The following is a 16,260-nucleotide window of genomic DNA, read 5'->3' as shown; positions in this document are numbered from 1 at the left end:
TCATGTTTTGATATAGCCATTTCAGAACATGCATGCTTCATTAGTCCAGATCTCACGATTATTTCATTCATAATTTAATCACAATGCTACAATTCCCTACTCAATAATTTATGTATTATCTTCAAAAAGTTAAACCAAATAATAAGCTGGAAACACTCAAAGATCAAGCAGCATTGATTGAGAAAACAGAAAAGCTAACAGTTTTGATAAATTTATTTAATGAGAGCAAAGGTGTTAAAGGTGTGTGAACAGGTACCTCACAGAAAAAAACAATGTACATTATATCAAACACAGTCACTTTACTCAAAACTAAACTTATTTAAAGAGGTAAAAAACAATAAACCAAGGGCACTTCTTCCAATTAATCCAGTGTAATTTCTAAGAGAAACAGTGAGTTGAGAATGGTTATATAAAAATATTAGATATAGAGTCCAGATTGATGAGTGAGGCAATTTCAAATCTCTTCATAGGATTGCCATTATACCATGAAAGCAAGGTGAATGGGCAGATCTTCAAATGCTTGTGTTCATTTCAGAAATTGGGGCATGGGCTATCAAATACAAATAATGAAATTTAGAAGGATGTTATTTTTACACTGGAAAAGCTGGAATTTGGAAACATATGTTGAAGTAGGATATATTGTTTAAAGTAGGACCTGATTCATACTTCTTGATTTTTCATGCAAGTTTTCAAAGAGGCTCAACAGGTGTCCCAAATATCCCCATGGACAGCCCATAAATCTTCAAAAGGCTGCCTCATTATCTCTGTGGAGCAGAACTCGTCTGTGATCTTCCCCTCCAGATAGATGTCATGAAATGTGTTTTCAGTCCTTACTCTGGCTGTGTGCCTTCCCTGAACATTGACTCATCAGGTGAAGATCCTTCTCTGCACCATCTTTACTGTGCCTGGAATTCCAGTATCCAAGCTGGCATCTGGGAGCATCAGGTTGACTGATGAATTGTCTTTGTAATCTTTCTATTTAGCATTGAGGAAATGGCTAGATAAGGGTTCTTGACACAAATCCCAAAGTCATCCCCTCAGTACAACGAAGCCATGACCACTTTCCATTACAATAGATTTATTTTATTTATTCTAATTGTGCTCTTGTATATTTTTTATAACATATGTTAGCATTTTTCTTGTTAAATGTTGGGCCTCTGTTGCCATGCGCCTGTGATGCTGCCACAAGTAAGTTTTTCATTCCACCCGTACATATATATTCTTGTGCTTAGGACAATAAACCTGACTTTGACTCTGAAAGACACAGTGGTGGTGTGACTGTAAGGGGATACAGAAACTGGACGTGGTGCAGGAGCAAGAAATGCACATTTACACCTTCTGTATCTTGTAAAACTGAAATGTGACATGAGGAAGAGGTAACTGTGTGAAGTGGGATTGGGTGTAAAGAACCTGTCAATGCTTATGTGTCAAATAAAGGTAAACCTAATCTTTCTCTAATACCATTGACCAAAAATTTCCTACTAGTCACTCTAGTAATCACAGAATGTTTTCCACTATGTTGCTAAACCTGTGTCTGTGGACTTTGCAGGCGATCTGCAGCTGTTGTTTCTTTGCCATATTTTCCTGGGTGTTCAGCAATATTTCTGATAAAATTCACTTTAAAATTCACTTGAGGCAAATGTTTGTTTTGTTAGCAAATGATTATGTTGATTTTTATTTCCTTATGTCATCCCATGTTGTCTGGTTAATGGTAAATTATCCACAATCACTGCTTCACAATATGCATCTCTGCACTTACGTATTTGGTGCCTTCCTTCCTGGAGCCATCCCAGAATATTCAGTGGCAAGGACTTGCTCATGCTATCCCATTATGTGGAGGGAAGGGGGATAATAGAGAGAAAGAAGTGCAGAAAAAAATCCCACTACAAATTTGATGAGAAAAAAATCATTGCAAGTTGCCAAGGCATGGCTCAGTAGGTTGCCATGCTAATTTTACACTTCTGAATGTTTCTGAATATTGCTGGCATTTAAAAACTAATACAAACTAATCTGTACTGAAAGTATGAGAAAGACAAAACTACTAAAACCAAAACAATTTAAAACACTGATCTAAATTCTATTATCTAATGTCAATGGATGGCTTTCCATTGTTATTTAATGGTGAAATTGAAATTAAATTGTCTCTAAACATTTGAAAATGCTCACCCTCCAGATAGACGGCGGGATGTGTTTTCACCCCTTGCTCAAATTGTGTGAGTCCCATGACCAATAACTCATCAGGTGCAGATCCTTCTCTAAATCATCCTTTACTGTGCACGGAATTCCAATATCTCTTTGTGTCCTCGGGAATGCTCAAATGCTCAACTACTATTTCTCTTTAAAAATTCTCAACCTTAGTTTTGAAGTAAAGTGTCCACCATGATGGAATATCTAGTGTTGGACAGGAACTGAATCCCGGATTAGTTATGTTTCTGATTAGATCTACAAGAATGTAACCAGAGCTTGAGGACCTGAATTATAGGGAGATGTTGTGCAGCCTAAGACTTTAGTCCCTGGAACCTAGGAGATTGAGGAGTGATCTTATAGAGGTGTATAATGTCATGAGAGGCGTAGATCAGGTGAACACACGAATCTTTTTACCAGGGAAGGGGAACTAAAATCTAAAAAGTACTGGTTTAAGCTGAGAGGTGAAACATTGCAAGGGGACCTGAGAGGAAACTTCTTCTCACAGGGTATGTCATGTACATGGAATGAGATACCACAGAAAATTTGAGGCATGTACGACAACAGCATTCAAATGACATATAGATAAGTAGGTGGATAGGAGCACTTTGGAGGGAAATGGACCAAACACAGGTAACATAGGACCATCTTGGTGGGCACAATGTTGACATTGATGAGTTGTGTTGAAGAGCCTGTTTCATGCTTGATTACTCTGTGACTCCAGTGGTATCTATGAGTGTATAGTGGGGATTTGTGACTTATGAAGAATGTTGTTACACATTCATTGTGTGGATCAATGAATGAGACTAAAGTCACTGTTGCTGAGTTTGTTGTCTTCTTGGATCTTCACTGTATGAGTTTATGCATCTTTATTCAGTGCTGCATTTAAGTGATTCATGTGTTAACCCTCCACTGACTTTCTATTAATCTTTGGCCTCGGATTAGCTTTCCTGACCTCTGCAATTAGAGGACTTTTATTCATCTTCAGCATGTGGGAAAACTCTGCCCTGTTCTGTTGTTACTTCCAGTAAAGATCCTAAACCACTGTTGGAGGCAATAGGCAATAGGGATCCAGTTACTATACAGTGTTGCTACCTGCTCATGAAATTTAACTCTGTGGTAAAAGACGAAAAGCATGAATAGTGTGGACAGTATGTGGACAGGACAGTCATGGTGGGGTACAAATCAGCTTTCTATTCTGTACTAGTCTAAATGGCCCTATTGAATTGCATATCATAATTCTAATGCATATTCTCTGATGCTATTGAACTTTCCCCCATGTGTTTCTCTGATAAACTAAAAGAGTTAGTGACAGGTCACATATGCAGAAGGCTGTCGTCCACAAGCGCTTAGTAGAAAGAAAAAAGCTGGTCAGTAAATATGTTGCCAAATATCCCGACTGTACCATGTTCTGAATACAGCTTGCATTCCCAGAAAAACAATACACCAATAAACATTTACAGTATTGTTGTTGTTCCTGCCTGAGAGAATATTAGAGAGTTTTATTTTAAGTTGTTAAGATCCATATTAAGGACAGAGGGCTGTAAAATAACAAATGAAAAAGTGTCTTGAAATACACTACATATCTGATGTATAAAGGTAACTCAAGTCTGAAGGATGCCAGGTTTCTAAATGTTATAGTTATATAACATATAGAGATTAAAATAAAGCCAAAATAAATATTCATCAACTCTTTAAACCTTTGATCTTAAGAATATAAAAATATAAAGTTTGCCCAGTACTGAAAACACGAACCACAGAATAACATTATATTTCACCACAATATTACGGCAACTTAATTGCTTAAGAACTTGTTCTACCCTTGCTGCAATAGGAAGCATTAGATGGCAAATAAAAAAAGTGTTGTAAAACAAATGTTGAAATGTTCTTTAAAACCAAAGTTATGTGTTAAAAGAGATAGCAGGAACATTATGACAGCCTATTTCACAAACTCTTATTTTGAAAATTCTCACCTTACCTTAGAATACAATATTCTTCTGATTAATCCTCTATTATATACTTCAGTGGTATGATAGTGTAGTGCTGTTACTGGAATATTAATCTGATAAACATGAGTAACATGTGAGATGCAAGATGGCACCAGAGCGTGGTGACTTGTTGCAAGCTGCTGTCTACAGATTTGCTTTTTACTTGAATTATAATCATCCTACTCTGAAACCTAAATTCTATGACTCCAAGACATCTTATTCTGCTTCTGTTATTGTATTCCCTTGTACTACCTCAATACTGTGATGTGTTAAGCTTATCTGTATGGATAGAACACAAAACAAAGTTTTTCACTGCACCCCCATAAGTGTAAAAATAATAAACCTATTTGTTTGCCAAATTTACCAATTACCACCATAGCTATTTCAAAACTAGAATTTGGTCTAAAAATATTTGTAAGTTAAAAAAAAGCTTCAATAAGACTATATGACATAGGAGCAGAATTAGGCTGTTTGGCACATTGAGTCTACTCTGCAATTTCATCATGGCTGATCCAATTTTCCTCTCAGCCCTAATCTCCTGCCTTCTCCCTGTATCCCTTCCAGCCCTGACCAATCAAGAAACTATCAAACTCTGCCTTAAATATACATACAACCTTGGCTTCCACAGCAGCCTGTGACAAAGAATTCCACAGATTCACCATTATCTGGCTAAAGAAATTCCTCCTAATCTCTGTCCTAAAAGGATGCCCCTCTATTCTGAGGCTTGGTCCTCAGGTCATAGTCTCTCCCACCATAGGAAACATTCTTTCCTCATCCACTCCATTGAGACCTTTCACTGTTCGATAGGTTTCAATGAGGTCACCCCTCATTCTTCTGATGGTCCAGAGCCAGCAAACGCTCTTCATATGACAAGCTGTTCAGACCTGGAATCATTTTCCTGAATCTCATTTGAACCCTCTCTAGTTTCAGCACATCCTTTCTAAGATAAGGGGCCCTAAACTGCTCACAGTACTCCAAGTGAGGCCTCATCAGTGCTTTATAAAGTCTCAACATTATATCCATGCTTTTATATTCTAGTCCTCTTCAAATTAATGTTAACATTGCATTTGAGTTCCTCACCATAGACCCAACCCGCAAAATGAACCTTTATGGAATCCTGCACAAGGACTCCAAGTCGCTTTGCATCTCAGTTTTTTTGTATTTTCTCTCCATTTAGAAAATAGTCAACCCTTTCATTTCTTCTACCAAAGTGCATGACCCTACACTTCCCAGTGCTACATTCCATCTGCCACTTTTTTGCCTATTCTTGTAATGACTAAGTCCTTCTGTAGCCTCTTTACTTCCTCAAAACTGCCTGCCCCTCCACTTACCTTCGTATTGCCTGTAAACTTTGCACCAAAGTTGTCAATTCCATCATCCAAATCATTAACATATAATGTAAAAAGGATCGGTACAAACACAGAGTAATGTGGAAAACTACTAGTTACCGACAGCCAACCAGAAAAGGCTCTCTTTTTTCCCACACTTTGCCTCCTGCCAGTCAGCCACTGCTTTATCGATGCTAGAATCTTCCCTGTAATACTATGGGATTGTGGCTTGTTAAGCAGCCTCGTGTGTAGCACCTTGTCAAAGGCTTTCTGAAAATCCAAATACACAATGTCAACCAATTCTCCTTTGTATATCCTGCTTGTTATTTCTTTGAAGAATTTCAACAGATTTGTTGGGCAGGTTTTTCCCTCAAGGAAACCATGCTGACTGTGGCCTATTTTACAACGCGCCTCCAAGTACCCCAAAACCTCATCCTTAATAATTGAGTTCAACATCTTCCCAACCACTGAGGTCAAACTAACTGGCTTACAATTTCCTTTTTTCTGCTTCTCTCGCTTTTTGAAGAGTGGAGTGACATTTGCAATTCTCCAGTCTTCCAGAACCATTCCTGAATCTAGTGATTCTTGAAAGATCATTACCAATACCTCCACAATCTCTTCACCATCTGGTCCAGGTGACTTATCTACTTTTGGGCCTTTCAGTTTCCAAAGAGCCTTCTCCCTAGTTATGATAACTTCTCACACTTCATGACCCCTGTTACCTGGTACACCCACCATAATGCTTGTGTCTTCCACAGTGAAGGCTGATTCAAAATACTTATTCAGTTTGTCCGCCATTGCAATGTACTACCTCTCCAGCATTGTTTTCCAGTGGTCCAATATCCACTTTTGCTTGTCTTTTACACTTTATGTATCTAAAGAAACTTTGTTATCATCTTTATTATTATTGGCTAGCTTACTTTTGTATTCCATCTCTACCTTCTTAATTACTGTTTTTAGTTGCCTTCGGTTGGTATTCGAAAGCTTCCCAATCCTCTAACTTGTGACTACTTTTTGCTCTATTATGTACGCTCCCTTCAGCTTTTATGTTGGCTTTGACATCTCTTATTAGCCACTGTTGTGTCATCTTGCCATTAGAATACTTCTTCCTCTTCAGGATATACATTTCCAGTGCCTTCTGAATTGCTTCCAGAAATTCCAGCCATTGCTGCTCTGCTGTCATCCCTGCCAGTGTTCTTTTCCAATCAATTCTGACCAAATCCTCTCTCATGCCTCTGCAATTCCCTTTACTCCATGGTAATACTGATACATCTGACTTTAGCTTCTCCTTCTCAAATTTCAGGGTGAATTTGATTACATTATGATCACTTGTCTCTAAGGGTTCTTTTACTTTAAGCTCTCTAACCAATTCTGGTTCACTGCAGAGCACCCAATCCAGAATTGCTGATCCAATAAAACTGACCATTGCTGTAACAGAACAAAAAGTTTATTAACAACCTCCAGAGAAGAAAATTTAACTTTATATCAGTTGCACTGCTGCATTTCAAGCCAACTCTGAAGTGATGGAGCAGGACATGAAGTTATATTAAACGGTTGGCAAATTGCATTCATTAAAAGTGTGTTTGGCCAGCAATAGAAACAATCCAAAAATGAATATTTTTAAAATTCCTGTGTTGTGGTCAAATCTGACATTTGTTGCACATGGCTAAAAGTGAATGATGCTTTTTAAAATTACAGGCAAGATTCAAACAGGGCAATGTGCTAAGCAGCCATTTACAGACTTCATTTAATTTTACAATTATCAGATAATATTGTTGTTGCTTTATCTTTGTCAACCTTCTAATTAAATATGCTAATTTGATCTGAACTGATATTCACACACTGCCAGGCTGTCATGATTTCTGTGGGTTCTCTTTTTGCCTGCATTTTGGTCATCCAGAAAATAAATTCCTTCTGTCATTTCTATAATATTTGTTGTGACTGTGATCAAAGTCACCAGAGAAACATAGAAGCTGGTGTCTTTATTTGTCACAATAAGCAGGCATTCATCTGGAGACACACTTGGTAGTGTCTTACAAATTCAAAAGTACATGACTTTTTTATATCCTTACGATCAATAGGTGATTCAATACTGTTGCAATTGTTACAATGGCATTGTGTACTTCAAAAATTGGAATTAACAATACTTCCTTTGAATTATATCTCTACAGTGGGAGACTCCTCTGAATGTTCAAATACATTGGCTTGAACAAAATAATTGCAAATTTCCCTGAATTTATTTACAATGGTGCAAATTGGTTAATCTCATAGTTGTCTGAATTGCAGGCCAATTAACACATTGTTTTAACATTTATTTTTATAGCAGTATACAGTAAAGTTGGCACGAGCCTGCATATGCATATACAATCTCTTAGCCTGTGCTTTTAACTTCAATTTACTGCTTGCAATTGACAATAACAAACTGAAGACTGGTTCATTGTTACTGAATTAATTTCTCTCATATTCACACAACTCCAGAATACTCCCTAACAATGTTCCAGGTTAAAATCTGTTATTTGTTTTCTATTGATTTTCTGGTGGTAATGGACTTAATGGAAATGAGAGAAATCTACTGTGTTCACAAAATTTGTCTGGTCTTTGGAATATTTATAGGGTCTATTTCATTCTAAATGTGAGAGGAACTCAGCAGGTCAGGGAGCATCTATGGAAAGGAATAAAGGGTCAACATTTTGGGCTGAGACTCTCCATTAGAGCTCTGCATACACAATCTCTAATTGATTTTTCCCCATTCTTCTTGACAAAACCGCTCAAGCTCTGTCAGATTGCATGGGGATTGTGAGTGAACAGCTGTTTTCAAGACCAGCCACAAATTCTCAATTAGAGTGAGGCCTGGACTCGACTTGGCCACTCCAGGGCATTAACTTTGTTGTTTTTAAGCTATTGCTGTGCAGCTTTGGTTTTATGCTTGAAATTATTGTCTTGCTGGAAGACAAATCTCCCAACTTGCAGTTCTCTTGCTGACTGCATCACATTTTCCTCCAGGATTTCCCAGTGTTTTACTGCATAAGAACATAAGAAATAGGAGCAGGAGTAGGCCATCCGGCCCATTGAGCTTGCCCTGCCATTCGATAAGATCATGGCTGATCTGTCCATAAACTCAGCTCCCTCTACCTGCCTTTTCCCCGTAACCCTTAATTCCCCTACTATGTAAAGATCTATCTGGACCTATCTTGAATATATTTCGTGAAGAAGACTCAACTGTTTCCCTGGGCAGGGAAATCCACTGATTCACCACTCTCTGGCAAAAAAGTTTCCCCTCATCTCCATCCTAAAACCTTTGCCCCTCAATCTTGAGACAATGTTCCCTAGTTCTAGTCTCAATTACCAATGGAACAACTTTCCTACTTCTATCTTATCTATCCCTTTCAAAATTTTGAATATTTCTACAAGATCAGCACTCATTCTTCTGAATTCCAGAGGATTTCCAAACTTAATCTCTCCTCATAGGTTAACCCCTTCATCTCTGGAATCAACCTGGTGAACCTCCACTGCACTGCCTCCACAGCCAGTACATCCTTCAAGTGGGGAGACCAGAACTGCATTCATTTTACACTCTACCTTCACAAGCTGTCCAGAAGCATCCCCACAGCCTGATGTAGCCACCACCATGCTTCATGGTAGGGAAGGTGTGGTTTTGTTTATGTTGATCTCTTAACCTGTGCTCTTCAATAACCTTTTCACAGATGCTTTTGTATTCATGGTGTACTTTTCACTAGGATACTGACTTACCAGCAGTTGGACCTTCTATATACAGGTGTATTTCTACAATCAATTGAAACTCCTTGACTGCACACAGGGGAATCTCCATTTAACTAATTGTGTACCTTCTAAAATCAATTGGCTGCACCAGTGATGATTTAGTGTATCATATTAAAAGGGGTGAATACATATGCAATCAATTATTTTGTGTTTTATATTACATCACTTTGTAATGATCACAGAGTTTTCACTTTGACATGAATCTTTTTCTGCTGATCAGTGTCAAAAATGCCAAATTGAATCCACTGTGATTCAATGTTATAAAACAATAAAACATGAAAACATTCAAGGAGGGCAAATACCTTTTATAGGCACTGTCTATAAATACTCATGAATCACAACCAAACGTTGACAGCTTGGATAGAAAATTCAAAGATTCATTAGCCACCAAAGATATTCATTGCCATCTCAAAGGCTCACTTTAATGATGAAGCTTAAGGATGAACAAGGGTAGAAAAATTTGATCAGAATACAATGTCATTCCATTTCTAAGTTATTGTTGAGTGATACCTGATCTATTTGTAGAGTTATGAATTTGAAACCAATACTATCACAATCCAGAAGTTTAAAGTCAAATAAGATCCCTATTAATTTCACCTCTCCACCTCAATAGGCTCCATACCCAAATAAATGTTTTCATGGGATTAGTTTATACATTTCCGATCAACATGAAGGCAGTTGAATGAAATTCTACCCGCTGGAATAGCCATACATTAGGACTGATTCTAAGATACTTCTCTTCAATGATATACAATCAATTTTGGGTAAGTTAGGCAAACAAGCTTATTCTTAAATGGAAGTTTGAGCCTCTATTGCATATCCATATAGGTAAGTAATGAAAGGCTGTGGGAAATCTAACACTTATCCAAAAATTGCACTCATTAGAAATTCCATAAGAAAACTGGCAATGTGAACCATTCAGCTTAGTGGAAGCACATTTACTAATAATATTGACACGTTAAAAATGTGAGGAAAAATGGTGTAACTTTTCAATAAGTAAGGAATTTTGTTAACATGTGCAGAACTTTCAAACTTCATTTGGATTACTTAATAATACAGCAGCTTTATAACTGGCACTTGTGGGGTACAGAAACATGGCTGGCTGTTTTATTGTCTTCAAATTAACTCATTTAATTTTACAGTGTTTTAATTTATTTATAAAATTGGATACCTTGACAAGCAAAGTTTATTTTAATTGTTCTGAATGTAGCATTTTCACCTGTGACATTATGTCACTAACCTTTAGGATCAATGTTAAGTCACATACATTTGAAGTATTAATCAGATCATAAAAGGAAGGGCACTAAACCCCTTTGAGTGTGTTTCAAATGGCAGAATGAGCCTTAATGCATTCTGATTTGTGACATCCCTTGCAACAGTCCCTAAAGCCTAAGCAAATGCATAATTACAGAGAATATGATCAACTGCTTTTTATTCTACAGGTATTCCCCAGGGTCTGCATAAGGACCACTGTTTTCATTGTTATAGATCAAGGACATATTTTCATTGGCTGTGGATTTCAGAACTTGAATTTGAATTAAACAGTGAGATTGTAATACTTTAGTAAGACACAGAATAAAGACAATTGGTAACATTTTATGCAAGAAATGAGAGGCAAAGCTTTTTTTATATAAAAGATGACCACATAAAATAGTATATGGTATAACTTAAAAAAGGAGACCTGGGGCAGATGAAAGCAGGTATTTGCAGTGCCAGAACAAGTTGAAGACTGCAAAAACTGTAAAACACTGTTAACCATCGTTAAACCTTAACAGACTGGTTAGTCAAAAAAGTACCATGGTCATCATCTTTCAGAGAGTGTTCAGAATTTATAGCCTTACCAGAATTCCAACTGACATGAAAAACCTTTTAAAATTAAAACAAAACCACAGAATGCAGGATTGTCCTCTATACTGAGGTTTATTAGCAGTGTTCAAATTATTTTAAAATTCTATCTTAAGGCTTTAAGTGCAGAGAGGCACTACTTTCAGTGGAATCCAGGCAGAGACTAATTGGCAAATAATCAGAGGCAATAAAGGCATTCCCCCCCCCCCCCCCCACATTCCAAGTTGTTATGAAATAGTGGCAGATGCATTATCAAAACCATTTCATAAGTGCTCTGAATAAACACTTCATTAAAAAAATTTAAAAAGCTATGGAGAACAAAGTTGGGAATGGAACTACTAAGATTCCTCTTTCAAAGATAGATGAAAAATGTTTGACCTTCTTTGCTATAATCTGCACATTTTATCCTCAACCACACTGGAAATGAAATCCAATATGGTGAGTTCATGATTAATTGGCATTTTTAATTGAAAATGGGTGATTACAAATTGAAAAGTCAAAGGAAGCCTTTAAAACCCCATTAATCTTTGTCTTCCAGTGAGGCTGGGGAAAGGAGATTAATAGGGATGAGGTGGGAAATGAAACAGTCAATACAAGACTAATCTGTCCTAGATTCTATCCAAAACGACAGGCTCAAGAAAAACATTGGTTTTTGTGTGATTAAGAATGACAACCTAAACAAACCATGAATATGGTATTCTAAACCATTAGATGTTAAGTTGATAAAAAATAAAATGTAATACAATCTGATCGATGCTGCAATTATTCTAATAGACACACATCCAAACTGAACACACAAGATCAAGCAGTTTTAAATACTATCAAAATAGTGTCAAGTTAGAATCTTTTCGTTTAAAAGGTCTGTAATGAAAAATACAAGGTCACACACAACCATTGTACAAAATACTAACAATAAAACACACTTCTATGTTCCATTGTGTGAAAAATCCACAATCTTGTTTTCCTTTGGTTGTACAAAATACTTAAGACCCTGGATTTTCATGGTTATGTAAGCAGCGGGGTCAATAGATTTTAAATATCACCATTCATGAATTAAGACACTTAAATAAACACTGTTCCTTTTTTTTATTATACAACTAAAATGCCAGAGTTCACAGTCCTTGGCGTGTCAGTAATTCTGTTTTAAGTTGCATTGCAATAGGTCTTTTTCTCCAATATCTTTAAATATGAAAACATGCAGTCATTTTATATTCCATTATGAACCTCCTTATAAAGTTTATCATTCAATTTAAATTGGTTTGTGATTATGCAATGCAAAAATATACAAATGTAGTTCTGATCCAAAGGAAACAGTGAGTGGATACCACCGAATAGGAACAGTGAAATCAGGGGGAAAAAAAAAGTTGTGCTCCTTTTGTAAGATCGCCCCAATAATGCAAAGTTGACATTTTATATTTTGTGAAGTCATAAACTGGGTTAAATTGTTAACAATACTAGATTCTCTATTCTTTTAGCACAGCTTACATGCATAGTAATCCCTTTGTCACACTCAATATTTATTTGCTTCAGATAGAGAGAAAATTGAGGGATTAAAATACACATGTTGGAAAATGACATGAAAAAATGCAATTATATATTCAGCAGCATATTTTAAAATTATTGAAAGTACACTGAACCATAGGTTTCACTTACAGTATTCCCCTTAAATGAAATGCTATTAAGTACATTAATTTACACAACCTGCAAGTTTCTTCAATCTATTTCTATTCATATTCTTTCTAAAAACCGCAATAGAGTTTCTCAAAGATTAGGGTATTTCATGGACAAGATGGAAGAATAACCCCTCTAAACCCATGGCATATTTTGCTATCTTAGGTCTTTGAGCACAAATTAGATTCTATATTGAAATTCTGAATTTAAATCTAAAACTATTGGTTCTATGACTTAAGAAATCTGTCTGGGGACCAGTAAATTATGAAAAAAAGAAAATAAAAAAAGCTGACTGTAAATTCCATGGGTATTCTTAAGCATTTCACACTTTATGATTAACTTTTCTCAAGTGAAGTCAATTAAATAGAGACCAGAACTCATTGCACGAGTTAGGTTTTTTCTTTTAAAAGGCAACTGAATACACTTGATGGAAAACAGAAAAGGGAACAATGCAATACATAAAATATTGGAGGAGCTTAGCAGGTCAGGCAGCATCTATGGAGGGGAATAAACAGTCGACATATCAGGCTGAGACCCTTTACCAGGAATATTGTACTGTTCATGTGTTCCCGCCTTGCTCATATCTGAAACTAATGGAGTTAGGTACAAATGAGATTCAATTAAATTGGGTATTTCTAAATTAATTATCTCACTTAAAAAAAAGTTTCACAGAAAGATGGATTTCATACCAGATTAACCAAAATAATGCAATGGAAAAATGAAGTAATGATGCCCTCTATTATAAGATTTAAGGTTTGAAATTCTGAAGGTTAAGTAAAAGCATAAAATTGTATTTGAGGGTCATTATAAATGGAATTGTAAAGTGAAATTGGTTGGGCACTTTATTTAGGTGATTTTCAATGAATAATAAAGTAATTTGAAAGATGAATGCTGACAGTGTAATTTTTGCACTACAATGCATCATCTAGACCAAGATCTATATAGCTTTTGTCCACCTGCCAGAAAGCTTTACAGTGACATAGATGACAACCCCTACAAGGCATCTCAAGAATTCTGACTTTGGGTATCATATTGACGGCACTCAAGTCTGAAGAATTCAATAAATCGCCTGTATCAAAAGACTCATTTTCTTAGCTTGGCAGTTAGTCTGATGGGAAGCTTGTTGACACTTCTAGAGCCGACATTCATGTGCTAGTTCCTAGTGATATCTAAAACATCCACAGAGGGTGAAAATATATGGCAACATCACAAAAATCAACTTTTAAAAACAAAATATATTTTAAAACCATCCTTTGTACTTTAAGAAAACAGCTGTATAACATTAACTGAAGTTCTGATACCAGATTTTTTATACCTTTGAATAAGTATCCTACCGGCTGTAAGGATTTCTTTCTGGGAAAAAAAAGTTTGCTTAAAGATCCACTGTACTACATACAGAGACTAAATTTCATTAAATTAATTACTTTACAACAGGGAAGAACTAGCCCCATTATTTCAAACAAACCTCATAATAAATCATTTAGCAGTTTAAAAAGCAAAATTTTCAAGTAACTGATTCTGTACTAACAAGCTGTATTCATGTTACTGAGAGAGACTGGGTACGATGATTGGTGTGTGGTGTAATAGACCACAGGTTGAATTCTTGCTCCAGGAATCGGATGCATAATGGCTCATCTTATGCAAGAGGGTGGGTGAAGGCAGTACAAGATCTTACCAATTTACTGAGTAATATATTAAATAATTAGTACTCAGAATTGAGCAATCTTGAGTGTTGAGCCCTTTGCACTGTTAAATCATTGTTAAAAATCTGTAAGACTTCATGACAATTTTAAAATGTTTTTAAAAAACATCAAAAATACACTACTTTTAATATTAACTGGCACTAGGATGTACAGAACTGTGTAAAGTGCATCCCAAAACACCACTCTGCTTCTAACTTTGTGGGCTTTTGAGAGAACAGTAAATCAGTAGCTTTTAGTGTTTTGGAAATTGTCATACTGTTCCAATAATTAAATTGCCCAAATATCTTCTGCACAAAGTAAATTCAAGAATTGATAAGAATCTGCTCAAATATGAAATACTGAGGGGAAAAAGATAAAATAATTCACCACAATTATCCTTCAGTGTTTCAAATCTTAAGTGTTTAGATCATACTTTGTATACACAAAAATTCCACTGTCAAAATTACAATTCATATTTTGGATGCTAATGAGCATAAGAATTTTCTTTTAAATTCAAGGTCCCACAGCGTCACCTTCATACAAAAGCTTTTACTAACCAACAGCATAAGAGTACTTAGTTCAAGCTAATTTACAGCTTTCTATCCTGGAGACAAATATTTGATACTGTATAGTCTCACAATGTACTTAGTTCAGTGGGCCAACTGAGAGCTGTGGTAACATATCTGCTGTTACTAAAAACTGTAGTCAAAACCACATGCATGCTCATGAAATAATGAAGGCTATTATATGCAGTTCCAATCACATAATTCCCCCCCCCCCACTTAATTCAGATTTATATGACCACATTCCATTTTGTTCTTAAAAATGGACATAAAATAAATAAAGCTTTTGAAAACAGGCAAATCTGTGGATACCTTAACAATGTAAATGAAGAAAAAAGTTTAAACATACATCTGTATCACACATAATCCTCTTTTACATGGCATCGCAGAGGTGCTACTGGCATTACCATTAACGCTGAGCTCACAGTCCTAGAACAGCACCAGTACCTAATGATATAGTATATCACAGAAAAAATGCTATATAGTTACAATAAAATATGATGAGGTTCAGTAAGTTTTTGGTATGGTACCAGAATGGCAAATTTCCAATACATTAGTATACACTTTCCAATAACTGAAAAATCGCATTCATACACTTCAAGGCCTTGCATCTCTCAGTCACACACAAAAATCATTTGTTTTTAATGGAAACCTATAATTTTTAAAATGTGCTTCAAAGTACTTAGGAAGTTATAAACAGATATTGCCAAAAGCATTAAGAATCAAGACTGGACAAAATCCTAACATCAGGTGCCATATTTGATGAATACATAATAAAATGCCTAATATAGATGCAACTTGGAAACCTTCTTCCCTCTTGTAACACTGAAAAGTCTGTAGCTAGCATAAAAGATGGCTTTTGACAAATACTTTCCATTTCATAATTAAAAGACATAGTTTGGTTGGATTGCAAAACATTATTGCTCTCCTGTCCTTCTCTTTTCCTCTAATTTGTTATGATGACTGCCTTGCTTTCTGCCATTCAACAAATTCATCAAGCAGCACAGGCCCTGAAAAAAAAATTGAAATTATAATTTAGTTTATAACTGTATTGGAATAAATGCATTTTCCGATATGAGGGAAAGGAACTTACATGCACCATCTTCATCATAGTTGCTAAGATCTGCAAGTACAGTTCTGCTGAATTCCAATACATTGAACCACTGATCTTTATTCATAACTCTGTACTTTGATTGCTGTGAAGAGAGCACATGCATAA

The 16,260-nt window shown here is 36.0% G+C and overlaps 1 protein-coding gene across 9 annotated transcripts in view; it reads right to left on the bottom strand.

Annotated features, from left to right (window-relative positions):
- Window positions 1-11,877: 11,877 nt before the first annotated feature.
- The window catches only part of LOC132391316 (DCN1-like protein 5), a 53,176-nt gene continuing 48,793 nt past the window's right edge, over window positions 11,878-16,260 (bottom strand). For all 9 annotated transcript variants that reach the window (XM_059964327.1, XM_059964330.1, XM_059964326.1 and 6 more), the window contains 2 exons: window positions 16,135-16,237; window positions 11,878-16,051 (listed from right to left, as the gene is read on the bottom strand). In XM_059964327.1, coding sequence (XP_059820310.1) covers window positions 15,996-16,051; window positions 16,135-16,237 — 159 coding nt within the window. In that variant the 3' untranslated portion in view covers window positions 11,878-15,995. The remainder of the gene's footprint in view (window positions 16,052-16,134; window positions 16,238-16,260) is intronic.

This window comes from Hypanus sabinus, chromosome 3 (assembly GCF_030144855.1).
Source record: "Hypanus sabinus isolate sHypSab1 chromosome 3, sHypSab1.hap1, whole genome shotgun sequence".
NCBI classification, from domain to species: Eukaryota; Metazoa; Chordata; class Chondrichthyes; order Myliobatiformes; family Dasyatidae; genus Hypanus; species Hypanus sabinus.
This window is presented reverse-complemented; position numbering and strand designations above follow the sequence as displayed.